Source organism: Pan paniscus, chromosome 19 (assembly GCF_029289425.2).
Source record: "Pan paniscus chromosome 19, NHGRI_mPanPan1-v2.0_pri, whole genome shotgun sequence".
NCBI lineage: Eukaryota > Metazoa > Chordata > Mammalia > Primates > Hominidae > Pan > Pan paniscus.
The window spans coordinates 53,228,606-53,247,409 of record NC_073268.2 but is presented as its reverse complement, the minus strand read 5'-3'; the positions used below and the strand labels follow the sequence as shown (position 1 = coordinate 53,247,409).

General features: G+C 55.7%; 1 protein-coding gene across 1 annotated transcript; it reads right to left on the bottom strand.

Moving 5' to 3' along the window:
* Positions 1–796: 796 nt before the first annotated feature.
* LOC129394456 (TBC1 domain family member 3F-like) lies at positions 797–8,083 on the bottom strand. The gene is made up of 10 exons (XM_055101810.2): positions 8,069–8,083; positions 7,824–7,906; positions 6,494–6,533; positions 5,941–6,021; positions 5,381–5,488; positions 4,941–5,050; positions 3,643–3,691; positions 2,996–3,116; positions 2,188–2,282; positions 797–808 (listed from the first exon to the last, which is right to left on the bottom strand). Exons 1-10 carry the CDS (start codon positions 8,081–8,083, stop codon positions 797–799), a joined length of 714 nt encoding a protein of 237 aa, XP_054957785.1.
* Positions 8,084–18,804: the final 10,721 nt, after the last annotated feature.

The window sequence follows — 18,804 nt, the reverse complement described above, 5'->3', positions numbered from 1 at the left end:
CTTTCTGGAGAGATAGCAAGAGAAAGGTTAAGTTTATAAAATGCCTAAATAATAAAAACTATATTATCAAAGTAAAATGCCTAAACGAGGGCTGGTTTTAATATCAACTAATTAGTAGCTGCCTAATAGTAAGAACTGACTCTAAAATCAAGTAGACAAGAAAATGGTCCCACCTGTGCCCTCTCCCTGAATGCCCTGTGAGTCAGGGACACCCAATTCCCTTGTCTCCCTTGCTCAAGGCTTGTTGTCCTGGCAACCTTGGAGGAGGTGCAGGAGTGAGGGGCCTCTGCTGCTCTCTGAGCTTGTGGGTGCTTGTAGGGAGGGGCGGGGTCTCCCACAAATGGGTCTGGCTCCTCTAGTAACTTTGAGGGCCCTGTGAGGGGCAGAGTGAGACACCGTGGAAAGTGGGAGGGGGCTTGTTGGAGGGTCTTGCCCACATCCCCCTCCTGCGTGCACAACATGTCCAGTATACACACACTGAGCGCCTGCCCTGAGGACTGGTGGGCCTCCTGTACTTTCTTAGAGTCCAGGAGGAAGAGAAGGAAGAAAAGGTGAAGGGGAAGGCCCAGGTAGTAGGGCTGAGGGTCCGGGGCACTCCCTCACTACTGACTGCCCCAGAGGGTGACATGGGAGGGGACATGGCACTGGAGCCCACTTGGGGGTGGCAGGTCCCCTTGCTTCCTTGTTAGTTTCTTCGTAGAGGCCCTAAGATGCTTGAGCACAGTGTCATCGTCTGTGGCCCAGGTATGGAAGAACTGGTTCCGAAAACATGCCAAAAGGCCAGACCTGGATGTCTTCATGAGGCGCTCTAGGGACAGGGTGTATATCAGGCCAGGACAGTTACCTGGGAATGGTCACAGCTCATACCCCGTGGCCACTTCAGTCTCCCACTGGGCGGTGCCGGATCCTTTTGTGGCCACCCCAGGCGTCCAGATGTACACAGGAGACTGTGGCTGGGGGGTGATCTGGACAGGGAAGTGCTCACCACACTCCTGACCTTCATCTGGGTCATGTGAGGGATGGGCTCGGTATCACAGTGCCCTTCCCAGCCCACCTGGCCAGACCTCCCTCTGGGCCAGAACAGAGGATCATGAGGACAGTGTGAGGAAGCTGCCCTCGGGCCAGTCGGGTCTGACCGCAGGGCTCCCCAGGCCCCACTGGGTACACATAGACTTACTCTTCTGAACCTTAAAAGCAATGCTTCTGATCGGCATCAACACCTGTCCTTCCAGCAAATACACGTCCTACAGGCGCAGAGTGAGCCCGAGAGATCTGTGGGGACAGCAGGTGTGAGACAACCTGGCCCTTCCAGGCTGGGGCTGGTGGCTCAAGCTGCACACATTGGGGCTTCAGTCTCCAGAGTCAGTGACCTTCCCCATGAGGGTCGCCTGAGCCATCCAGAATGCTGGGTCAGACAAGGTCTTGCAGCTCCTCACAGGGGGCACTCATTTGAGTGGGGATGTGGCTCCTGGACAGAGGGGCTTGCCCAGGGCTTGAGGCTTCCCTGAGCCCTCTCAAGTTGGGTCCTGGCCCAGTCTGCCCATGAGGCTGGGCCTGAGCCCCAGCCATTGCCCTGGGATGACCCCTCTTGGGCAGAGGGTTTTGCTTGTGTGTCCTTCGGGGACCCGCCTGAGCCTCCTGTGGGCTGGGAGTGAGCCAGACCCCCGGACTGGGGAAGCAGGGCACTGCAGGGCAAGGAGGGTCCCTGAGCCAGGGTCTCCCTATGCCTCCTTACCCCTTGAATCAACATCCGGAGAAGGCAGCCTAATGAGGAACACTGTCCGCATAGACCTTCCTTGTCCTGATGGGAGGAACAGAGGTGCTCAGGGCCCCCTGGGCTGCCCTAAAAACCTCCATCTTCCAGGGCCTCTGAAGACCCTTCCCCTAGTGCAGAACACTGGGCGGTGTCCAGAGCTCCCCACAACACTGTCCCCTTCCCACACTCTCAGTGGACACACTGACCTTTGACTTGCTCTGCGGGAGCTGGGCCCCCATCCCTGTGCCTCTGTCTCCTCCAGGGCAGGAAAGGAAACAAACTCCCAGCCCATGGAGAACCCGACGTCTCAGGTCAGGCCCTGGCTGGGACTCCGCCAGTCACCAGTCCCACGAGGGTCTCCAGTCCCCCTGCTCCTACAGCCCCACGGGAGGCAAGGCCTCTGAGAAGAGCCGAGGGGACAATAAACTCACCTGATGCCACATGGTCTTGGGTTGTGACTTGGGTACCACATGCTCCTGTTGGTCTTGGAGCCCCTGGACTGTCCCGCCATTTGGGCTGTGGAATCCTGAGAAGCCCCCAGCCCATCATGAAATCAGAGCCTTCCCCCAAGATGTGGAGCCATCAGCTGCAAGAGCTGGGCAGCTGCAGAGGCCCCCAAACCCGAAGGCCTCCCACCCTCCCATCTGGTGACCCCACCATGCGGCCTTTGCCCTGGGGAGGTGGGACAAGAACATCCCCTGGAGCCTGGCTGGAGGTTCCCCTGGAGGCCTCCTGGGCTAGGGTGCAAAAAGGGCAAGCCTGACTTTGAGGTCACAACAGAGCGGCCAGAACACGGTGGGTGCTGGGCTTCCTGGTCATCTCGTGGAAGTGGGGTTGGGCCAGGGGACACAGGATGAGGAGATGCTGCCACCTGGGCTTGGTTAGCCCATTCGTGGGCACCAAGGGCAGCAGGAACCTGGGCAGCTGGAGGGCAGGAGGACTCTCAGGGAGGGGAGAGTCAGCCGCACAGAGTCAGAGCCGGAGGATGTGGCTCCAGGACACAGAGGGTGGCCACGGGGAGGATGAGATGCCCTCTGCTGATGGGGATGAAAGGCATCTGACTTGGGCTGTGGGGGTCAGCTGCGGACTCCTGTGGGACCCTCAGCAGAGACATCCTAAAGGCTTCCAACAAGCTGGCGACACAAGGATGGTGCCTTGGCTGAAAGCCGAGATCACCTGGCCACGGTGGCTGTCCCCAGGTCTGGCTGCATGAGGCCCCACGGGCAGCTGTTCACCTACCCAGCAGGGAGTGCCTCTCACTGGCCAGCAGCTGCACCAGTGCCCAGAATGCATCCTCCTCAGGCAGATAAAGGAGGAACAAGGTGGCAGTGTGGCTCAGGTCCCTGCAGTAGCCCACCTCCTGCAAGAGCCAGAGTCGCCATGGAAGGACATCACCTGGGAGGGCCGAGGTCACCTGGGAGGACTCATGTCATTGGAGAGGGCAGAGGTGACTGGGGAGGCTTCCTCTGAAGAGGCTCCCTCAGGATGCAAATTCATTTCATGACAAGAGCCAAGTCCATCAGGCACTTAAGCACCTTGTCCAAAATGTCTCCTGAGAGCACCGTCCTGCATGTGACACTGCCAAGCTCCCGGGCTTTGGGGCAGCCCCAGGAGGAGGGCGTCATTTCTTGTTCTGAGAAGTGCCCAGGTGACAGGCCCAGGTGACACCAGGAATCCAGGCCCCAAGTCCTTTGTGTCTCAGCTTGACCCCTTGAGACCACCCCCTTGCCTGGAGGTTTATGCCAGCAGTGACCTGGAATCCTACCTCCTATATCCTGGTGGGTCACAAATACTAACTTTAAAAGAAGCAACGATACCCCCATCAGACACCCACTCCTGTGAATATGGAAATACGGCCCAGGAACCTCACTGCCGGGAATACTCACCGGGTTATACTCTGAATATACCACAAGGATGTAGAATAGTTCCCGCTGCCTAGGAAACAGAGAAAGGGGGCTAGGGTTTGGTTTGTGCAGATGCTGTTAGTTTCACTTTGTCTACAAATCCTAACAACGAATCCCATTTCAGGTTCAGGTGATTCGCCAGATAAGCAGTGAACTTTCAGGGCCTGAGATTGTTGAAGAAATGTTTCAGTAAAATCCACATCTGTGACATACAAATAGCCCAGTTGTACAGGGAGTTGACCGATCCTTTTCACTCTGAAGGATTTTTTTTTTTTTTCAGTTTGCACACATGCCAGTTCAGTCTTTGGGTGTACAGTTCCTCCACGGTTCCAAACCAGTGTGCAGAGTCTCCCGGCCACCGCTCCAGCCCCTCCTGGAGTGACTCCTGATCTTCCAAATCTCCAGGGTTTCCCCTATGCACCCAGCCTCTCCCCGATCCGTCAGCCCCTGGCCACCCAGACTGCTTCTCAGTCCCTATGGTTTGGTCTTTTCCAGAATGGCCAAGGAATGGGAATCCTACTGTGGTAGCTTATTGGGTCTGGCTTCTTTCCCTTAGCAAAATGCATCTAGGATCCACCCACATTCCTGCGGGCATCACTGGCTCATTCCCTTTTCTCACTGGGTCTTCCGTTTGAAAGGAGGACCAGACTGTCTCTCCCCATTCCCGTGTTGAAGGCCATCCCCGAAGGCTTCGTGTGTGATTGATGAGGAATCAAGCAGTGAACGTGGCATGCAGGTTTCATGTGGATGTCAGTTTTCAAATCAGTGGGTTCAATATCTGTGACACCTTGGGGACGCGTGGTTCAAGTCCATTGAGCTTTGTGAGCCACTGCCCAACTGGCTGCCAACGTGGCTGTGCCATGTCATATTCCCAGCAGACCTGGATGAGAGTTTCCAGGACCCCTAATTCTCCCAGCATTTGGTGCTGTCAGTGTTGCCTGGGGAGGCTCATGGGCCCTCCATCCTGCCACCCTCCCGTGGGTCCTACCATGGGTCCCCGTGGGTCAGGGAGAGCACCTTTCACCATTATGCATGATTTTGTTTGCTGTCTTCTGTCTCCTCAGGATCCTCCTGGGTTCTGGCCCCACATGTTCCAGCCTGGCCCAGGGCTTGGAACCAGGGAGGTGCTCGGTTCATGGTGCCGGCTGCTCCCTGGGCCAGGAGAGCTCTTGGCAGCTCTGTCATCCCTCCTGGGTGACACTGGCTTCTGCTCTGGGAAAGTCCCCATCCCTCTCATTCACCCCATCTCCTCTGGGACCCTGTGGCTCCCGTAGGCTTACTTCACTCCATATCGATCCCTGAAGAAGACATGGTTCTGGAGAGTCCTGCTCACGTCCAGGTTGATCTGGCGGATGTGTTCAGAAGACCTCTTGCCCTTCTCCTTCATGATCTGTAGGGCAGGGCCAAGAGGAGGAAGCAGCCTCAGAACAGATGGAAGACTCCCTGCCCCAAATGGCAGTCAGCCCACAGTCAGCGCTTTGGGAAGGAAGGAAAGAAGGAAGGTTTCCTTGTGCAGAAAGCTGCTTTTTGGCTTGTTACTGAAGCCAGGGAGGGTCACCAGAGCCGAGTTCATCTGTGGTGACTATGTCACCATCTGTGCCCAGGAAGTGCATCTGACCATCCCCCCCACCCCCCCAGGCTGGGCTTGATGTTCCCTCCAGCTGGAGGCCTGGGCCCCTGACACAGCCTGTCCTGTTTGTTGTGCTCTGGCTGAGCGTACCTCGTATTTTTTGGGGTGTTTTGACTTGATTTCCTGAATGTTCAGGAGGACTGACCACACCAGGCCCCGGATGTTCATGGGAATGCCCTTATAGATGCGATCTATGAGCTGTGGGCAGAAAACAATCTGGTGTCACAGGCCATGGGGTGACCCCAGTGAGGATCAGAGCCCAGGGATTCTGGAAATTCTCGGTTTTGGCCCCATGATTCCTCAGTAGAGGTGAGATCAAGCTGGGACAGGGTCTCCCTTCCCAGGACTGAAAGAGTGGATGGACACTCAGAGTCGAAACTGTGATCTGAATCTTTTTCTTCCTTCAGGTCACCAAGGCATCCCTAGCCTTGAGCTCCAGGTGGTCCCAGCTCTAGATTCAGATTCCCTCCCAGCAAGGTGACGCTTGCACGAATAGGCAGGCAATCCGACGACTAGGCCTGCAGTCTTCTGTGCAAGGACAGTGTGCCACCCGCCCTCTGAGAGGCTGACAGTGCCAGGCCACAGCCATGGGTGCCTCTCTTCTGTCTCTGCAGAGAGTACTTCCGGGGGCCTCTCCCTCCACACATTACCTTTTTGCTGTTTTTATATGTCTCCCATTTGCCCAGCATTTCCAGCCACTTGCTCTTTCTTTTTTTCTCCTGCCGAATTTGCTGCCAAATGAGGAATGTTGGAGTTAGCGGAGCTGCCAGGCTTCCCAGAGCCGCCCGTGGATGCTGGGTCTTGGGCTCTGGAGCCCTGGTGGGACCCAGCTGGAAGGAGCCAGGGAAGGGCAGACCCTAAGGGCTGAGAGCCTTTGAGCAAATGAGCGCCAGTGGGCTGGCTTTGGGACCCCAGGATGTGCCATCCTCAGGCCACAGACACACCAGTCTTAGATCCCAGCCTCTAGGTGGGTTCCTGACACAAGCGGGCAGAAACCCCCAAGCCAGGACTGTGGTTCTCACTTTGGAATTTTATCAAACTGCCAAAGTTACAGCAACTGGGGTCAGGTCTCTGCTGCCCCTCCCAGTGACAGCGTGTTGCCCTCACCCGCCACCGCCCAGGCCAGCTGCTTCCTCTGCCTCACTGATCACCCGCCCAGTCCCTACGTCCCTGGACCAGCCCCTCCATGCATCAGGCTCTTACCTTCGCCTCCGGTGCAGTCACAGGAGGCAGCTCCGTCTCACTGTAAGGCAACCCAGGCAGAGCTGAGGACCTGCACAGGGCCTGAGCCACCCAAGCCTAGGAGCCGACCCCCAGAAAGGACTGGCACTGTCCCTATCCAGCTCAGGGCTCAGCCCAGGAGAAGTCACAGGGAAGGGAGGACAAGGACCTTCCTGTGGGGCTGACTCCCAGGAGGGGCAGGACCTGGGAGAAGAAGGAGTGCAGGGACAGCCTGGCTGGGGTTACTGGGGCCCTGGCATGGGGGGTGGTCACGCTGCACAATGGGGCTGCGCGTCCTGGACTCAAGGTGGTGCTTTCTGCTGGAGCTGAGAAAGGTTAGCCCTGAGATGGGATGGGGGCCACCCAGGATGGGTGACCGGGCCCTGACAGGAGTCCCTCAGGGAGTGACCACATCACCCCGCCAGGGTCAAGGGAGCCTGCCCTGAGACCTGCCCGGTGTACTCTGGGTGCACCAGGGGCCCATCCCACTTGACAGCCCCAAGGCTCTTGCAGGTTCTGACCTCCCAGCATCCACCTGCCTCTCCCTGCATCTGAGCCACACACCCTGCATTTCAGAAGTGGCACGGCTCATCAGCTCCCTCCCACCCTACCTCCCCCGGGATCCTCTGTCTCTCCATCCTATGATCCCCGAGGGATGGGCTCCTGGCTGGGCTCCTCTTACCTGGCCCCAGATCCCTTCCCAGCACCAGACCCAGGGTCTTTAGCCACAAGCCCTGCTGCCTCTCTGGTCTCATCATGAGATGCCCAGAGCGGGGCCCTGCCCATCTTCTCCCCCATTCTCTTTGGGCCAAAGCCCCCACTGTCCCCACACCTTTCCCCCTTCCCCATGGGGACAGTGAGGGCTGTAGTTCTAGGGAAATGGAGGAGGACAGGGGCAGGTGGGCTCTGAGAGACCTGCTGGACAGCAGCCCTGAGGCTGGGCCAGGTGTCTCCTCACCCTGTGGCCACAACCCTTGGATCTCACTGGGGTTGTCTCCTGGTAGACAGGGCCAGAACCTCAGGCTGCCCCACTCCTCTTGTGCTAACTTGCCGACAGAACCGCTGAGAGCCCAGGGGCCTGGCCTAGCCCCCTCTCCATTCCCACCGGCTCCCTAGATGGGCCTTGCACCTCTGGCCTAACAACAATCTTGGGCTGGACCTGCAGGGGAGCCAGGGAGGAGTTCTGACCCTGGAAAAGAGGTTGGCCCCACCTGGCGAGACATGTCCTGCGTCAGAAAGGCCTTTCTAAAAGCAAACCCATCCCTGAGCTGAGACAGCTGCTTTAGGGGTGAGGGGAGCACAGAGGACTCACTGCAGAATCCCAAAGCGATCAACGCTGCTGTAGATTCCAACAGGTTCAGGCCCCTTGTCCTCTGGCAGCCCAGCTCGGTGTCCCTGTAACCCAGAGGGAGCCTTGGTGAGGGGTCCAAGGTAAAGGGTGCAAGGGCCTGGGGGTATTGGCCACCTGTCCCTGCCCTGTGCTCCGAGGGAACCCAGGACCCTTTGACCAGGGCGCACTGGAAGAGGCCTCCCTCCAAGGAGCAGACCGAACTGTACCTTCTGATACTTCATAATTATGTCCTCCCGCTTCTATGCCTGCACACTATCCGCGCCCTCTACCATGTCCATCCTGTGAGACAAAGTTGTCTAAAGGTTACACTGTACCCAACAGCTTCAGAGAACCCCTGAACTGCTCCCACCGGGCTCCCAGATGCTGGCTGGTTGTATAACCTTCATTCCACCACTGCACTCTGGTAAAAAGGGTCCAAACCCCGTGGCCCACACATCCATGGGTCTCTGCAGTCTGAAACCCTAAGCAGGGGTGGGCATGTTCCCAAGGACTCGAGAAGAGTGGGACCTGGACAGAGAATCCCGTTGTCCCCATATGCCATGAAACGAGCACACACCTGCCCTGGCAGGTTGAATGGTGTCCACCTGCCAAGGGTGAAGAGCCTGTGATGGGCTATTCCGGGGATGTGGATGTGAACTGCGGTCAGGCACCAGAGGTCTCTGTACGATCGGCCTCCTGGGATGCTCAGGGCCACAGAGATGCCCAGTTTCCTATGAGGAACAAGATCTCTCCTGATTGCTCCATTCTACCCCGCTCATCACTTGGGCTACCATGGCCCTTCAGTCTAACCAGTGAAGCTGCTTTAAGAATAACGCCATTTGAGCAGGAGTGTGTTTGGTTTTGGGGATAAAAATGATCTACTGTCTCCAAAGCAGCCACTGTGCTCATGGAAACCATGTCTCTCAGGGACGGACTGTGGACTCCACCATTCTGAGCTGTCCCTGCAGGAGGGGGCTTCATGTTCCTGTGTCACTGATGTAGAAGAGTGGGTCCTTGCTCCTGGAGAACATCTAGATGGACCGTCCCTCCTGAGAATACTCAGGGCAAAAGGAAAGCGAGGCCAGACAGAATAAGAAATACTTGGGGAGAACCCCAGTGCCCGGACCCCTTTGAACACAAGGGAAGATAGTCTCCCCTCAGCCAGCCCTCCAGGGCTCCTTCACTTTCCACAACTGCCCAAGGGCAGAAGGCTCCCCATGCCACTCCCAGACAAGGGACTATGTGTGTCCAGTGGGTCCCACAGTGACCATCAGGACCCAGCTTAGGCCCCAGGTGTGTTCTGAGGACCCTTCCCTCCTCCCCACCCACAGTGGATCCATTCCAGTGTCTCTGCCAGGGCCAGGCTCTGCCCCATCGGGATCGGAAATCTGGGCAGATTTGGGATCTAGAGCAGGGAGGTCTCAGGGTTGAGGCCTGAAGTCTAGCACGGCACACAGCAGGGCTGAGAGCAGAATCCAGGGTCATGTCTGATTCCCAGGCCGGTTACCGCCTCTCTGACCCCAGATGTCTCACCTGTCGAATGGGTACATTCGGGAACAGCACCCACTCTACGAAGCCACCATGAGGACGAAAGAGAAGGGTCACTGAGCAAGTTTTTTCAGCTCTGAGCAGCTCTCCTTTTTCAGCTCTTGCCACATCTCGGACTGTCCCAATGACAGCCGTAGCAAGAAGAGATAAGAAACAAGACAAGTTCATGTCGTCCAGTTTTGAGGTCTTGAAAGAAGTTGCACCAGTATGAGAATAGTGGATCAGTTTTCTCTAGGATCCAGAAAGCATATCAGGCAGCCTTGGGGTGAGGAAAGGAGCCCGGCCTCTCCAGCAGCCACACAGGCCTGCAATAGGATGGGGTTGGGGCTGGCCATGTGGATCACTTGGGCCTCATGAGGGGAAAGGAAATACCAGGGGGCAGAGGAGGAGCATGGGGGCAGCTGGTTGCCTAAGGAGAAGGCACCTCAGGGAAGGGGACTGTATTCGTTTGTTTTCACACTGCTATAAAGAAATACCTGAGATTGGGTAATTTATAAAGGAAACAGGCTTTATTGACTTGCAGTTCAGGAAGCTTGCAATCACGGCAGAAGGTGAAAGGGAAGCAGGCACTTCTTCACAAGATGGCAGGAGGGAGTGAGTGGAGAACCAGTAAGTGCCACATTTTGAAACCATCAGCTCTCCTGAGAACTACCTCACTATCCGGGGAGCAGCATGGGGGAAACTGTCCCCAAATCCAATCCCCTCCTACCAGGTTCCTCCCTTGACACAGGAGAATTACAATTCCAGATGAGATTTGGGTGGGGACACAGAGCCAAACCTGTGAGGGTCTCAGTCTGTGTTGCAGCTCCCCTGGGGCTGAGGCTGAGTACAGATCTGCTGGCCTCGCCCTATAGCACGCGAGGGCTCTGCCAGTGCGCCCCCATCTGCTGCTTCCTAGGGATGGTGGTGACTTCCTCAAAAGGAGCGTGGATTTGCTCTCCTGCTGCCCCTGCAGGGCCTTGTGGAGCCCCGGCCAAGTTCTCCCAGGGTAAGGGCAGGAAACAGGGCTCCTTGCCCTTCTTGCTACTTGAGTGACAACCCTGGGGTCATCCCTAAGCCCCGTCACTGCCCCTGCTTCTAAACTGAGAACATTTTGGCAAATCTTCCTGGCACAGGCTGGGGGCTCATCCCTGCTATCTGTTCTAGCTTGGTAAAGCCGGGTTAAGACATCTGGGCAAGCAGACAGTAGAGTGGACCCCAGGAAGGGTGGGTGGAGGGCGCTGGCCTTTGGGCTTCCCTGGACCAGGGTGGGAAGGGGGAAGTTTACCAGGAAATAGAGCTCTCAGGACTATGTTTGGGAGGAGGTGGTAATGCTGGTGGGGGGATGTCCATTCATCCATCCATTCATCCATTGTCTTCCCCCCACCCCCCATCTCGGACTGTCCCCATGACAGTCCTAGCAAGAAGAGACAAGAAACAAGACAAGTTCACGTTGTCCAATTTTGAGGTCTTGGAAGAAGCTGCACCAGTATGAGAATAGTGGGTCAGTTTTCTCCAGGATCCAGAAAGTGTATCAGGCAGCCTTGGGGTGAGGAAAGGAGCCTGGCTTCTCCAGCAGCCACACAGGCCTGCAGTAGGATGGGGCTGGGGCTGGTTTGGGGTGGAGGATAAGTGACAGCCAAGGTTTGTCAGCATGCAGAGGGGTGGCTGACTCATGGACTAGGGGCTGCGGAGCCCAGTGGTTGCCCTTAGTTCTTGGATCCTGGGAGACTTCTGGAGCCTGGATTTGGACAGCCTAGGGGTGGAGGTGGTGAGGGGCAGGGGTGGGGCGGGAGGAGAGGCCTTGCATGACAGGGTGCAGGGCAGGAAGCCAGCCAGGGACTGCTTTGCAGTGGCTGTTCCCATCCCCATTCTCACCCCCAAACCCACCCCTCCCCCCACCCTGGTGCGGGGTCGGTTGTGGACAGGTGTCCTCTGCTTTGGCCTCAGCAGATCCCAAGAGGGAAGCTGGCAGCCATGTGGGCATGTCACTTGTGCCAGCTTTGTCCTGCAGTTTCTGCTTCCTGGAGCGTGGGGCGCCCACCCAGGAGAGCACGGGCACACCCCACACCTCTCATTTTGAGGGTGCTGGGAGGTGGGGGACCTAGGTCCTGCAGCCCTGTGCTTGTGCCGTGAAACTTAGCCTAGGAGTCCCGTGTCCGCCCATCCACGTGGAGCCCCAGGAGCCTGAACAGTGGCATGCAGTGAGATGAGGAGGGAGAGAGAACTGGAAAAGGAGGCAGAAAGAGAGATGTGGAGCAGGGAATGAGAGAGAGGAAGAGACAGAATAAGAAATACTTGGGGAGCAGTATTTCATCCCTCTGGGGTGCCATGACTCCTCCCTGCTATGGATGGAGGAAAGTGATTGATCTGCCGGAGACGTGAAACCACATGATCCTTCCTTCCACAATAAACTGGAGGGTCAAAACAGGCAAGAGTAGGTCCAGGTCTTCTAAAAGCCATACCTGAAATGTTTCCAATAACAGTTGATTTGGTGGTGGTAACTCAATCACACAAACAACCACAACAAAAGACACAACTATCAGAGATTTTCAGATAGCCTCAAAAACACCATCTAACATTAGGGAGTTCAAAAAGGCATGAAGTTTCAAAAAATTGAGCTTTATTTACATATCATTTGCATAAACTGGTAATTTAACAGTATGAATAAATCCTAGGGCAGAAGACAGTTTGGAGACCCCAGGGCACAAGTGCTGAGTTTGGAAGATTTGGTACTGTACCCTTTGAAGCCCTCGCCTGGTCCCCGCACCCCTTGCCTGCCTGTTAAGAAGAGCCCGTACCAGGGAGCAAATCAGGGGCAAATAGCCCAGAAGCCCAGTAGTGGACAGACCTCCATGCCTGGAGGAGGAGGCCACCTCTGAGAGCTGGAGGAGCTGCCCGAACCCTTCCTCACAGCCTCCTTTTCCTGCTCTCAACACCTCCAGCTTGCAGATAGACAGCCCCAGCACCGGCAGAATGAAAAGGTCCTGAGGCAGCAGGGCTGTGGCTCTGGTAAATAAAAGAGGCCTCTCTTTAGTAAGGTAGAGGAGCTCAGACTGCACACCCTGGTCTCTGACACCAAGGCTCGCTCCATGCCCAGGACTAGGGGCAGCGTGGGAGCTGCTGGCTGGGGCCATGCTCGCAACCTCTTCTCTGCCACGTCTATCTCCAGCGATGCTCTCAGCTCCAGGGCTGAGCCCAGTGGCTACGGCAGGTGGCATGAGGTCTGGCAGCGTGTGAGCTGCTGGCTGGGGCCATGCTCGCAACCTCTTCTCTGCCACGTCTATCTCCAGCGATGCTCTCAGCTCCAGGGCTGAGCCCAGTGGCTACGGCAGGTGGCATGAGGTCTGGCAGCTTGTCGCTTTGCTGGTCTTTGGCTGTATCTGTGCAGGGCCTGGAGGACTCTGGAGCTACCTCTAGCTGCAGCACTGCCTCTGGATGGGGACTTCCCCATGCTGTGGGCTGTGGCTCCATAGCGGGCACTGGAAGTTCCTTTCTCTCTGCACGTGCGGCAAGAGCTGAAAAAGGAGAAAGGGTCACTGAACAGGTTTTCTGTGTCTGAGCCCCAGAGTTCAATCTCTGCTGACCAGACCCCCACTGACCAGACCCCTGAGCGGTGGTGTTCAGAGTCCCCTACCAATGGCCCTTCTCAGTCCACAGACCTCTCCCTCCCCTCATCAGCACCCACAGGTGACTGAGAGTCTTCTCGGGACTGGACCCCAACTCCAGGACATAGGGAGGGGCAGTTTGTCCCAGGCTCCGGGTGCTGAGCTTCACGCTTGTGCCACAAGGTCCTCTGGGCCATCTCAAAGGGGGCAGTGATGTGGCCTCGCACATCTGGATGCACTGTCTGGGCCTATTCCTGGGCCACATAGCCAGAGGAACAGGAAGATGTTTGTCAACCCAGGCACCCCACTCTGCTGGGTCTCCCAGGGTCCTTCCCATGGAGGCCAGATCCAGAGACACAGCACAGAGGCAGCAGGGTGACCGGCCCAGAACCCTTGAGACTAGGCTGGGGATGACAGGAGGACTGTCCCCAGACAACCAGAAGACCCTTTGCTAGTTTCTTGGTACTTCATTTCTCGCCTGCTACCGTTACCCCACCAGAAATCCCCTTCATGCAGAGTCAATGAGGAGAGGAAGACGGACACAGAATCTGTGGAAAGAAAGAAAACAAAAGGTGGGTGGGGGGAAGAGCTGGGAGTGTAACGTTGTAAGGGTCCTACACTATGCGTATTATTTGAGGGTTGGCTGTGATTAATTAAAGGTGTGTCTTGTACACAACCATTACACACACTATAAATAAATTTTATATATATATACATATATATATGTATATATATGTATATGGAGAGAGAGAGAGAGAGACAAGGTCTTGCTCCGTCACCCAGGCTGAAGTGCAGTGGCCCAAACACAGCTCACTACAGCCTTGACTTCCCAGGCTCAAGCAATCCTCCCACCTCAGCCTCCTGAATAGCTGGGACTACATGCGTGGGCCCCCATGCCTGGCTGCTTTTGAAATGGTTTCTTGTAGAGACAGGATCTCGCCGTGTTATCCAGGCTGGTCTGGACCTCCTGCTCCCAAGCAATCCTCCAGCCTCGGCCTCTCAAAGTGTTGGGATTACAGGCATGAGCCACTGCACTCGGCTTACACATGTTTTTAAGAGGCATAAATACGAAGGTCAGTGTTGCCATGAAGTCAGGCAGGGGTGGGCAAACTATGGCCCACAATCCAGATGAAGCCCCCCTCCTATTGTGAATAAAGATTTATTGGAGCCACAGTTCCTCCCCTGTGTTCACTTCTTGTCTGGGGCTGCTTTGGGGCTGCAGTGGCGAAGCTGAGTAACTGTTGAGTAGGTGCAACAAAGACCACAGGGTCCACGAAGCCCAAGATGCTTACTACCAGGTCCTTTGCAGAAAAATCTCGCTGAGCCCTGTGGAGGGGCCAGGTGGCAGTGGAGAGGCCATTGGGGAGACTGGTACAGTTATCCAGGTGAAAAATGATGGGAGCTCAGATTAAAGCGGTCATGACAAATGCTGGAATCAGGATATATTTTGGGGGTATGACCAATATATGGATAAAATGGACAGTATTTAGAGTTTCAGATTTTCTTTCTGCCAAAGGATCCCTTTCTTAAACAAAAAAATTATACAAAAGATCAATTAAAAAACTGACCAGGCCAGGCGCGGTGGCTCACACCTGTAATCCCAGCACTTTGGGAGGCCGAGGCGGGCAGATCATGAGGTCGGGAGATCGAGACCATCCTGGCTAACATGGCGAAACCCCGTCTCTACTAAAAATACAAAAAAAAAAAATTAGCCATGCGTGGTGGTGGGTACCTGTAGTCCCAGCTACTTGGGAGGCTGAGGCAGGAGAATGGCATGAACCCAGGAGGCGGAGCTTGCAGTGAGCCGAGATCAGGCCACTGCACTCCAGCCTGGGCGACAGAGCAAGACTCTGTCTCAAAAAAAAAAAAAAAAAAAAAAATTAACCAAAAATCATGTCAACAAGATTATTTGTGTGATTGAAGCTGGGGTTGAGCCTAGGCACCCTAACACCTTTTCAGCACCCTTAACACCCCGGCTGTTCCAGAAGCACCCTATAGAGCCCCTTGGGTTCAAGCAGAACTTGAAACCACAGATTGGAAGGAATAGAAATCTGCGTATCTTTCACACAAGCCGTAACATTCTAAGCTGCATCTTTGCAGCACACTGACATGGGGCTACTTCACCCACAGCCAGCAAGCGTCTGCACCAGTGCTGGGATTTGTGTCCACCGTTATAAGAAGGCAGCCGCTTGCATGAGGCATGGCGGTGAGGAAACAATGCCACCCGGATTTCACCATTGGCCGTGTGGACTGGCTGTACCATGGGCCAGACGCATGTCTTGGGCAGACACTTTTTAGATGCCAACTTGCCTGTAGACAAAGATGACGCAGAGGTGGCCTCGGGGAGGGCCTATGTGGTGGGTTGAATTTGTCCCCTGAAATTCCTATGTTGATGTCCTTAGCCCCAGTGCCTGAGAATGTGATCTTATTTAGAGACAGCGTCTTATAGAAATAAGTTAAAATGAAAAATGAGATCAGTAGGGGGTGCCCAATTCAATATGACTGATGTCCTTATAAAAGGGCAAATTTGGACACAGAGACATGCATAGAGGGAAGACCAGGTGAAGAGACACCGGGAAGGCCACCTACACACCAGGAGAGAGACCTGGAACAGAGCCCTCCCACACCGCCCTGGAAAGGGACTTTCCCTCCTGACACCTTGATCTTGGACCTACAGCCTCCAGGACTGTGAGACAGTGAGATTCTGTTGCTGAAGCTGCCCAGTCTGTGGTACTTTAAGGAAGCCCTAGCAAACCAATGCAGCCTGGTAGCCCACAGCTGGTGAAAAGATGGAATGAGCGATGGAGACTCAGGCTTCCTGTCTATACCTCCCAAAGTGCACTATGGGATCTTTTGCTGGGTGTAGGTTTGCAAGATAATTCTGGCCAGGGTGGGGACGGCGGGGTGCAGGGTGCATAATTTCAGTGTATATTATCATATGTTTATCTTACTGTGTAAATGCTTGTAAGAACAGTTAACCAACTTAAAGTTTATATGCTACTCAAGATACAGGTTTAAATGCTAATAAAAATGGATGCAAATGAAAACACTGTCCTGCTGTGGTCCAGGGAATCTTGATCTTTCCTTCAGAGAGACTTGCAGCTTTGAGCAGGAGCTGCCCTTTCCTTGCTGCCTACTGCACGCCCCCACAACACACATGCACACACACATGCCTTTGCACACAGCTGGACACACGCATACTGTGCTTCATGCCCTCATTAAGGAGGCACAGAAGGGAATGTGTCTGTTAGGAAATGAAGACGGCTCAACTCCCTGGTTCCCTGGGTGTTTGCACAGGTGCCCTCTGTGCAGACCATTCTTTGGTCTATTTCTTCTCTTAGTGAAGGGAGAAGCAGAGCCCCAGTGGGTACCCGGCTACTTTGGGCCCAAGCCAAGGTCACAAGCTTCCTTGGGAGCCTGGTGAGATGGGGGCACCACTGGTTCTCCCGAACCGAGGGGGCAGCGTTCAGTGGAGCCATGAGCCCGGGAAGGTGATAGACAGGATGACTCAGTTCATTAGAAACAACCAAAATCCAGTGAGGAAGGGCAGCCCTCAAAGGTTTTATTCTCCAGGAGGAAGGACTCTCAGGGGCTGCGAGCAGCAGGCACGAGGGCTTTATTGCACATGCAGTTAGGTGATGGTTACCTACAACTGCACTGGAAACTGGGACCCAGAGTGCCCCGGCCTCCTGCTCTGTCTCTCTCTCCCTCTCTCCCTCTCTCCCTTTCTCCCCCTCTGCCTCTCTGGCTTCTCTATCTCTCTTGTCATCTCTTGTCCCTTTCCCCATCTGTCTTTCTCTCTCTCTGCTCTCTCCATCCTCCTCTCCCTCTCAGCCTCCTCTGTCTCTCCCCCATCTCTTTCTACCCATCTTTCGATGCCGCCTCCTCTGCAGATGAGCTGAAGCCAGTGAGTGGGAGGAGCACCACCCAATCCATCCACAGAGAGCTGAGGCTGGGCCCCAGAGAACCGGGTGGTCCAAGGGAGGCCCAGTGCCCCCTGCACCACACCCACTGGAAAAGGAAGCCCCAGCTCTATTTTGTTCTGTTTTAACAGACAGGGTCTTGCTCTGCCACCCAGGCTAGAGTGCAGTGGAGTGATCACAGCTCACTGCAGCCTCGACTTCCTGGGCTCAAGTGATCCTCTCACCTCAGCCTCCCAAGTAGCTCTGACTACAGGCATGCACCACTACATCCAGATAATTTTTGTATATTTTTTATAGAGATGGGATTTCGTCATGTTGCCCAGGCTGGTCTCCAACTCCTGGGCTCAAGTGATCCACCCGCCTCGGCCTCCCAAAGTGGTAGGATTGCAGGCATGAGGTATTGCACCAGGATTTTTTTTTTTTTAAGACAGAGTCGCAGTCTGTCACCCAGGCGGGAGTGCAGTGGTGTGATCATGGCTCACTGCAGCCTCAAAATCCTGGGCTCAAGCAATAGGCACGAGCCACCATGCCTGGCTAGTTTTTATTTTTATTTTTTATGGAAACAAGATCTCCCTATGTTGCCCAGGCTGGTCTGGAACTACTGGGGTCAAGCAATTCTCCTGGCTCGGCCTCCCAAAGTGCTGGAATTACAGGTGTGAGCCACCACACCTGGCCCCCATGAAATATTTGTACCACAGATATGCTGTATACAGTTTAGGTGCTGTATGTGGATCTGTACTTCATGCATAAAAACAGTTATTTTTCTGCCATTAAGAACCAATTTTCACCCCCCTGGGAACCGCTTCACCCTGTTGAGAATGTGCCCATGCCTTTCCTTCCCTCTGGGACCGAGTGGCAACCACACAGCTCTATTTTATTTTATTTTATTTTTGAGGTGGAGTCCCTCTTTGTCACCCAGGCTGGAGTGCAGTGGGTCAATCTCGGCCCACTGCAACCTCCGCCTCCTGGGTTCAAGCGATTCTCCTGCCTCAGCCTCCTGAGTAGCTGGGATTACAGGCGCGCGCCACCACGTCTAGCTAATTTTGGTATTTTTAGTAGAGACAGGGTTTCACCATGTTGGCCAGGATGATCTCGAACTCCTGACCTCAAGTGATCCGCCAGCCTCGGCCTCCCAAAGTGCTGGGATTACAGGTGTGAGCCACTGCGCCCTGCCAGCTCTGTCTAGTTGAGAGGTGCAGTGCCTCTCCTGTGGGCAGGAGTGCTGTGGGACCTCCCGCCCCTGCCGCCCCTGCCGCCTGCCCGAGGGCTCACCGGCTGTAGTCCTCCACGTGCTGCAGCTGGGTCTCCTGGCAGATGCACAGGTTCAGGAAGTTCTGCCACTCCATCTTCAGGGCCTCCTGGTGGGCCTGGGTACCGCAGCACGGAGCCCTCGGACCACGCCCCGCCCCCGCACCCACGTCCACCCCCCCCTTCCCCGCCCACCACGTCCCTTCTCACTCTCGCCCTGCCCCCAGCGCTCCTGGATGGGCCCCACCGCGGGGTGCCGCAGCTCCACCATGCGCTTGCCGTCGTCCTCCAGCTGGTTTACGCTCTGCTCCTGGCTCAGCAGCTCGTGCTGCTTGAAGTGCTGGGGGCGAGTCGGGTGGGGAGCAGCGGTGAGGACCAGAATGGCCCTGGCCGCCCCCGCCTGGCCCCAACCTCTGCCAGCCGACCTCGTATTCCCGCCGCACGCCCGCAGGGTCGGCCATGAGGTCGCTCCAGTCCTGCTGCAGGATGCGGCACTGCTGCTCCGCCAGGGCGCTCAGCTGCCACGTGCAGCCCTGCAGTGCGTGTACAGGCTGCCCAGGCTCTGCCCGCGCCACGACGCCGCCCTCTGTGCTCAGGACCCGCCGCCAGCAGCAGGGTGGGGAGAGAGAAAGTGGGGGGCAAAAGGCGCCATTGGGC

Coding starts and splice junctions, on each gene's coding strand:
- LOC129394456 (XM_055101810.2), bottom strand. Junction 5,489..5,940: donor CATATAAAAACAGCAAAAAG/GTAATGTGTGGA, acceptor TTCTGCCCACAG/CTCATAGATCGCATCTATAA. Junction 3,117..3,642: donor TATATTCAGAGTATAACCCG/GTGAGTATTCCC, acceptor TGGCTCTTGCAG/GAGGTGGGCTACTGCAGGGA.